Here is an 8,787-nt window from a genome sequence, read left to right on the forward strand (position 1 = left end):
ATATTATTAACTTGGGATGACGCAAGTTAGCGGAATGCAAGCAGGATGTGATACTGCAACTGATGAAAGTGCTGCTGTTGTTGATGGAAATGTGCCTACGAAAACTGCAAAACAGTTAGAAAAGGAAGCGAAGAAAGCAGAAAAATTGGCAAAATTACAAGCCAAATTAGAGAAGAAAGCGGCTCAGGAGGCAACACAGGAAAAGAAAGAAAAACCGGAGGTAAGGGCAGAAATAATTTAGTAAAAGTAAGTTATGCTCATTTATTTTTTAGAAGAAGACGAAAGATGCGAAGCCAGTAGCAGTTTATACTTCGAACACTGCGCCAGGCGAAATGAAAGATATCTTTTGTCCCTTACCTGAAGCTTACAGTCCTCGATATGTTGAAGCTCAATGGTATAGCTGGTGGGAGAAGCAGGGCTTCTTTAAACCTGAATACGGCGTAGGTTCAGTCATTTTTCAGTTAACACACATGTTCTAATTTCCGTCGATGCTATTTTTTATAGCTTTCCAGCATTTTGGATGAAAATTCGAAGGGTAAATTCGTTATGGTGATACCGCCCCCTAACGTTACTGGCAGCTTGCATTTGGGTCATGCTTTAACTAATTCCATTGAAGATGCTATTACTAGATATAATCGCATGAAGGGCAGAACCACACTGTGGGTGCCGGGTTGCGACCATGCTGGCATTGCTACTCAGGTGGTCGTGGAAAAACTTTTGTGGCGTCAACAAGGCAAAACCCGTCATGACTATGGTCGAGAGGCTTTCATTGACAAGGTGTGGGAATGGCGTCGAGAAAAGGGCGGACGTATATATGATCAACTAAAATCGTTGGGTTCCTCTTTGGATTGGTCTCGTGTAGCCTTTACGATGGATCCTCAATTAGGCAAAGCAGTGACTGAAGCATTCGTTCGTTTGCATGAAGAGGGTTGCATATATCGAAGTTCTCGTCTAGTTAACTGGTCATGTAGTTTACGTTCAGCTATATCTGATATAGAGGTGGAGAAGGTGGAAATATCAGGACGCACTCTTCTTTCGATACCTGGTTACTCCGACAAAGTGGAGTTTGGTGTACTGGTGAAATTCGCCTATTGCGTAGAGGATTCAGATGAAGAGTTAGTCGTGGCTACGACCCGCATAGAGACTATGCTTGGAGATACTGCGGTAGCTGTTCATCCAAATGACGAGCGCTACAAACACTTGCATGGCAAATATGTTAAGCACCCGTTCTGCGATCGTCGCTTACCTATAATTGCCGATGATTTTGTAGATATGAATTTTGGTACTGGCGCGGTGAAAATCACTCCTGCTCATGATCCCAATGATTACGAAGTTGGCAAACGGCACAATCTTCCCTTTATTAATGTATTTACGGACGAAGGTCGTATTGTTGGTGACTGCGGAAAATTCAGATTGATGAGACGTTTTGAATGTCGCAAAAAGATACTATTGGCTCTACAGGAATTGGAATTGTATCGTGGATGTGATAATAATCCTATGGTTGTGCCGTTCTGCAGCCGCTCCAAAGATGTGGTGGAACCAATGATTAAACCTCAGTGGTACGTAAAGTGCAATGAGATGGCTGAAAAGGCTACCGAGGCAGTCCGTTCAGGTGAACTGAAAATTATTCCAGAACATCATACGAAAATCTGGTACCATTGGATGGATGGTATACGAGATTGGTGCGTTTCGCGGCAACTGTGGTGGGGTCATCGCATTCCTGCATATTATGTAACTTTTAACGATGACGGAGTAATGGGTGGCACAGTATGTATAGCATGCTATGAATTCAATGATGAAAATTTATGTATGCCTTCCGTTTTTAGCGGGATAATAGTGATTATTGGGTGGTTGCTCGCTCCAAGGCTGAAGCTTTAGAAAAGGCTTCGGAAAAATTCCAAGTTGAAGCCCACAAAATTGTTTTACAACAAGATGAAGACGTCTTAGATACTTGGTTCAGCTCAGGTCTGTTTCCATTTTCCGTATTTGGATGGCCTGATCAAACTGACGACTTAAAGACTTTCTTCCCTACCACTTTCTTGGAGACTGGGCACGACATTCTCTTCTTTTGGGTGGCTCGAATGGTCTTTTTCAGTCAAAAGTTACTAGGGCAGTTGCCTTTTAAACAAGTATATTTGCATCCTATGGTACGTGACGCGCACGGTCGAAAGATGTCCAAATCATTGGGTAATGTTATTGATCCAATGGATGTTATCTACGGTATAACGTTGGAGGGTCTCCAAGAACAACTAATGGCATCCAATTTAGATCGCAATGAGATTAAAACGGCCACCGAAGGCCTTACCCAAGACTATCCGAACGGTATTCCTGAATGTGGCTCTGATGCGCTTCGGTTTGCTTTATGCGCTTACATAACGCAAGCGCGTGATATCAACTTGGACATAAATCGGGTGCAAGGCTACCGTTTCTTCTGTAACAAACTGTGGAATGCTACCAAATTTGCTTTACTTTATTTCGTCCCCGATGAACGATATTCCAATGTTCTCGAACTAGACGGTACTCAGAGCAAGTTTGATTTATGGATTTTATCACGTTTGGCGGCAGCAATTGAAGCGTGCAACATTGGGTTTGAACAGTATGATTTTGGTAGTGTTACTTCAGCATGTTACAGTTTTTGGTTATACGATCTATGCGATGTGTACTTAGAATGTTTGAAGCCATTATTCCGCAATGGCACGGAAGATGAGAAGAAGAAGGCTCGTCAAGTTTTATTTATTTGCTTGGATTTCGGTTTGCGATTGTTATCACCTTTTATGCCGTTCATAACAGAAGAGTTGTGGCAGCGCTTACCCCGTCAAGAAACTGGACCTAGTATATGTGTGGCCAGTTATCCAGGTGAGGCTTTCAAAATTTATGCAAATACAATAATTTAAAGTACTTGAAATTTCCAGAGATCACGCCGTGGCGGAATGTGGAGTTGGAAAAAGAGGTGGAATTCATGCAAAAAGCTGCTCGAATTATACGTTCCTGTAAGGCCGAATATAATATACCGAATAAAACGAGAACTGAAGCTTACATAGTTTCGAAAGATGAATACTCGAAGGCGATATTGGAGAAATATGCCCAAGACGTGGCCACACTTGCGCACTGCTCCAAAGTGCAGCTAGAACAAAGTCCCCCGGCGGGTTGCGCTATATTATCTTTAAGTGATAATTGTCAGATCCATTTACTGTTAAAAGGGTTGATTGATGTTGACAAAGAGTTGCAGAAATGGCAAAAAAAGAAAAGCGAAACGGAAAAGAGTATCGCAGGCTTAGAAAAGCAATTAGCTAATTTAATCGAACTCAAAAAAGAAGTCTGCAATATGGCCAAGGATAAGATGGAACAGAATAAGGGCGAACTGGAGCATATAATAGCCACGCTAGACAATCTAAAACTTATTCAAACATCGGATTGAAGTCTTGGCGTCGCAAGTGATATGAAAACTGCTTTCAGCTTGTTAAGTTTAGCTAAATTCTTTGATTTGGAGCTTGCTATACAAAAAGAGGCTTACATGATATCGACGAAATAAATGATAGGAAAAAATTTCATTATTTTTGTTCATAGTGTGAGTAGCTGAGACTCTACATCGAGGTCGAATGGTATAAATTCTTCTTCGGCTTGGGCTTCAATTTCGTAACTCGTCTTGTTGAAGAGAACGTAATTACCATTCTTTTGATGACCTGATCCGTTTTCTTTCTTCGTAGTGAAGCCGCTTGTATGCTAGAGCACCAGTAGGCTAATTAATCGATTGCACAGGTTTAGTATTTCTTCCAGTGCCCTGGTTCTTTTTCTTTCTTCGTATTGAAGCCGGTTGTATGCTTGCGCATCTGTAGGCTCCTTAATCGATTGAACAGTTTTAGTATTTCTTCCGATGACCTGGTTCTTTTTCTTTTGGAGACAGCCATCTTAATGAAGCGATATTCAAGTAGCCCCTGGCTTAATCGTACGAATCTAACCTATATGCAGCACCTTTCAAAGCGAATGGCTATCTTTTATACCGCGGAACGATTTCAAGCTTGTACGCATGCATTCACTTCCTCACTCATTCACACATTCACTCGTAAGATTCGATTTCAATATTTTCAAAGGGATAAACACATATAACAATTGCTAGGAACTAAAGAGCCACCGACTCTACTAAATTCCAACATGTGACTATCAAACTAATAACTTTATTCAATGAACGCTCCTACCATTCATTCCAAAGAATTATAATCGTCTAATCTTATTTACTTTTGTTTAGTTTATTTTGCTCTAAGTTCTTTGTTCAACTTGTAAAATGATTTTGTTTCTACAAAAAACCGTTCGGTTTTTTTTCCTTTACAAGGTTTGTAAAGAAAGTACCATGTGTTGAGAATAGAAGGAGAAGAGAGTTGCTCTCCATAAATTGTAACACTTCGAATAAAAGTTTCGATAAATTTGTATTCGATTCTGTTAAAGTTTGACAATTTTGTATTCGCTCCTGATAATATAAGAATTTTGTTTCTACAGCTGAGAAATTCGCATTATCGGTTGATTTCTCTTACTGTTTTATTTTGGACGTTAATTGGACAACTTTAATTCGAGTCGAGTGCCTCACCAAATTATCAGGAATTGCACAAAATTAATCAAGTATTCCAACATGCAGTTAAACACTTCAAAAACTTTATTAAATCCTACACTGAGAAAGGCTTTACTCTAGAGATGTAATAAGTTAATTAAATTATTAGTAAGGAATGTTCTCTTGTTGCATTTTATTCTGCTTCCATGGCTTTAGGAGTCACAGCTCGAATATTCATATTTTCTTCAATGTCCATATTGTGCGTGGCCATCTCCAATTCGTGTAGCTGAGCTCTTAAATCTTCAGGTAACTGATTTTCGATTAAGGCACGAGGATCCTCGCCTTCGATGACAATTTCCTCGGGATCCGGTGCTCTTGGTAGAAACTCGGCATCATTGTAAAGTTTCTTAAATATTTCATAAGCATTTTCTATAGATAAATCATAATCTAATTCATAGAAAGGCGGATCAGTAACAAGAATGCGGCCGTTTGTGTCAAACGGTTCGTAATTATAACTTGTTATGGTAAAATAGGCGCTCATTAATAAAAGTGATAGATCGGGAAAGATTACTTCCTTAAATGGTTGCAAATCAGTAGCGGGATCATTACTTATAGATGGAGAAATCAAGTGATATATGTCTAAAAATAGAAAAAAAGTTGAAATTTTCTCCATTCTATAACTATTTGGGATTGTACTAACATATTCCTTTGGGACATGTGCCTGAAGGGCAGGATAATTGTATGCAAATGGCTTCTCTTTGACCATCTGATGTTAGAAGCCTCAATAAATTTACTCCTCCATCAGTACCACCTCCATTTTTGGCCGACTCTCCACCGCCCAATGGCTGTATGCTCAAAAATATTCCTCTAGACAAATGGTTCTTCACTTCCTTCATTGCTTTCAATTGTTCGGTTAAGTTACCAGGCGAACAAACCACATAATCAGCTTGAATTGTTTGTAGATTCTCTACTTCTACGATCACCTTGTTCCCATTTTCTTCGACATGTATATCAGTGATTTCTTTTTTCAAACAGTAGATGCCACCAAAAACCGCGCAAAATCGACAAAAGCATTGTGGTATTTCCCCACAACCGTACATTGGAAATATGAAAGGCGTGTTGCCGTAACGACCTAGACTTTGCAAAAACTTTTTCGTTTTCTCCATACCTTCTTCAAAGCTAGTGTCTTCGTTAACCATTGCTATCGCTTGCATAATACAGCGATTAATTTTTTCAGTAATTTGTTGTTTTTTTAGATATTCACTGAAAGGTCGACCACGAAACTCTACAGAATCTTCCTCACATTTGTTCTCACCGTACGCCATGCAAGTTGTTAGAAATTTCATTAATAAACGTTTTTCAACAATATTCAAATCTTTGGTATTAAAAACGTCGCTGCGCGAGCAAGGAACGTTAAGTAATTCATTTTGATAAACCGTACAAACGCGATCAATGGCTCGAAATTCAGCGTAGCGACATATATTCGAGGAAATCAATAATTGCACTAGCTTACCAGACGAGTACAAAATTTTTGGACATAAATCTATATTAAATTTACGTGAAAGCTGCATCAACCGAGACACAGACCACTTTTGGTTGTTAGCTTCGCATTGCTCTTGCATCTCTTCCTCGGCTTCTAAAGGTATATGCCACTGATATTGAAAATGGGTTATTTCCCGATTTCTAATGGCCCTGCCATCCATTAGCATAATAAATGCTTCCAAACTGAAAGAAGACCACGAGCCTCCATAATATTCATTAGGATCTATGTGTAGAACAGTTTTTCCTATTCTACTAGCCGCGGCCGCCACTACAGTTTCAGGAAAACCTATATAAAAGAAAACAATGAATCATTATTTACTGTTTTTTTTTTTTTTTTTTTTTTTTACTTACCTGTCCCAATAACTATCAAATCAAATTCTTTCGGCAATTCTTCATCCATTTGTAAAGGAAATATTTTTTTTTATTTTTTTGTTCGCCCACTAATTATTTTAAAATAGTCTTTTCAATAGAATAAAAGTGCAAATGAAAAATGAAAAATATTCAAGTATTTAAGAAAAGCATAGAACAGCTGTTAACAAGAAATAAATTACAATTGCACAGGGTGTCGATGATTAACTAAAATTGTCTAGTAAATGATCAGCTGATTGAAAATGATAATATTGAGAACTAAAGCAACATGGAATTTATGTTAACAATATAAAAGGCAACATGTTGCTGATCATAATACTTGAATGGGGAATGAGATTAATCATAAAATATAAAGAACAAAAGCATAAATAATTAAAATAATAATATTGCTCAATTGGACCTCAGCAAATTTTCAGTTGTTGATTTGCTGAATAGAAGAAGAAAAAATAATAAAATTGTAACAAAAACTAAGTTTTATCTCTGTCAAAGTTTAGAAGTAGAGCTTTGTGTTGACCTTGAAACTTTCCCATTTGACATGGCTATATTTTTAGAAAAAGTAAATATATGAAACTTGATGGTTTACTCTGCAAGAATAAACTGAATAAATGGTAAGTAATGAATAATCCTATTTGAGGGGAGAGAAGTTTATGGTTTGTGTCTTGTAGAAGTGCAATAATGGAATGGAACAAAACGAAATTTAAAATCCAATGAAGATTGTTGTATTTATTGTATGAAGTTATTCCGTTAGATATTTCCCCTGCTTATCGTAAAATGTAAGTAAACTTCAAATAGTGCAGAGTTGAAAAATAAACCAATTTCTTTCTCCATGTTATCTTAATGCAGATTGCTGTAATGTTGGAAAAGACAAAAAGAAGAAGAAAAGGAAGAGAGTGCGCGCTTTTTGATAGACATCAGTGAGGTATTCTTATAAGACAAAAAAGAAGAGAAAGTTAGAAAATAAATTTTGTGCGCAACCAGTAAGGCGAGATTGCATATTTCAAAGTAGTGTTGTGATATTTTATAAGAATATGTGAAAGTAAATAGTGCTTATCTATGACTTTGTCATAAACTGTTCCAGAGTCTCAAATGCGCATTTCTTAAATAGCATAAGTGAAGGTTTCTCTGTCTCCCTCTTTCATGGATAAAAATAAAGATTATTATTACTAATTATTGGTGAATTCCTTTTAATAGATCCTACCAGATAAAATTTCATTTTTAATCAATGAAGAACTTTTAATTTTTATATCATAAAACGTATGTTAAAGCATAAACATCATAGCGCAAAAATTACCATCACCCATAACTCCAACATATCAAGTAAGGTAAGTGCTTGCAAGGTGATTTATGTTCATTTATGGGTTGTTTAATAATTATTAACTATTCTAGTGTTTGGTTAATACCTTTTTTCAAGTAATGAGTGCTTGAATTAATTAGTGATTTGTTTTTATTTATTTACTTTTATATTTTTCATTTATAAAAAATAATCATAACAATACGAGAACATATATTATTTAAACTGTTATATGCGTTTCATCTCTATCTCTCTCTTCAAAATTTTTTTCATCCAACTAATATATATTAGTCATATGAAAAACATATGAATTCAAAAGGAGGTATGGAACAAACATACGAAATTGTTTACAATTCAAAAGGAGTTATGGAAATTCGATTGAAAAACATATGAATTCAAAAGAAGGAATATAATCAAGATAGAATCAAGTTTTACTCCCAAACTATCTTTATCGTCTCGAATTTAAAGCCAATTACTAAGCATTTTTAAGCTTCTTACTCCACAACAACACGCAACCCTCTCGGCCTTATTGCATCTATTTTTCTTTTTTCATATGACCATGAGGATGATTGCTATACGCGTAGTCCAGTGACGGTCAGAAAAAAGTAAAGAAACTATCGAACAATTCTTACATGAGTCGACGTTCTAAAGTGCTTAACGATGTTACGAATATTGTTGAATATATGTCAATGAAATCAATTGTACACTTATGAATGAAATAAATATTTTTGGTTTAATATTTCATTTGCGATCACTTTTCGCACCACAACTATTCGTTTGTCTCCGCTTCACTAATATTGTCAAAAATATGTTTAAACTCTGTCAATCTAAGTTGAGAGTACAGCTATTGGTATTGAAACATTATATTGAGGAAATTTCAGTCGATAAATTGCAATTGATTGAAACAATTTTAGCCTTTTTTTTTTACACGCTTCCAATCTTAATTATTACATGATATTTGACTTGACTCAGAAAGGAGTTGTCGTGCAAGGAATTTGGGCTGCAAGTGTTAAGTCGCGCGAAAAAGGGTCAATACTTTATT

At 36.6% G+C, this 8,787-nt stretch overlaps 2 protein-coding genes across 2 annotated transcripts; one reads left to right on the forward strand and one right to left on the reverse strand.

Annotated features, from left to right (window-relative positions):
- Nucleotides 1-6: 6 nt before the first annotated feature.
- On the forward strand, nt 7-3,551 carry LOC119636449 (valine--tRNA ligase). The gene is made up of 5 exons (XM_038031785.1): nt 7-220; nt 273-440; nt 505-1,767; nt 1,827-2,856; nt 2,913-3,551. The coding sequence occupies exons 1-5, from the start codon at nt 17-19 to the stop codon at nt 3,416-3,418; spliced, it is 3,171 nt and encodes a 1,056-aa protein (XP_037887713.1). The 5' UTR covers nt 7-16; the 3' UTR covers nt 3,419-3,551.
- Nucleotides 3,552-4,625: 1,074 nt separating this feature from the next.
- LOC119636450 (rab proteins geranylgeranyltransferase component A) lies at nt 4,626-6,631 on the reverse strand. The gene is made up of 3 exons (XM_038031786.1): nt 6,437-6,631; nt 5,244-6,371; nt 4,626-5,182 (listed from the first exon to the last, which is right to left on the reverse strand). The coding sequence occupies exons 1-3, from the start codon at nt 6,483-6,485 to the stop codon at nt 4,737-4,739; spliced, it is 1,623 nt and encodes a 540-aa protein (XP_037887714.1). The 5' UTR covers nt 6,486-6,631; the 3' UTR covers nt 4,626-4,736.
- Between the last annotated feature and the right edge of the window lie 2,156 nt (nt 6,632-8,787).

Source organism: Glossina fuscipes, unplaced genomic scaffold (genome assembly GCF_014805625.2).
Source record: "Glossina fuscipes isolate IAEA_lab_2018 unplaced genomic scaffold, Yale_Gfus_2 28, whole genome shotgun sequence".
Classification (NCBI taxonomy): Eukaryota; Metazoa; Arthropoda; class Insecta; order Diptera; family Glossinidae; genus Glossina; species Glossina fuscipes.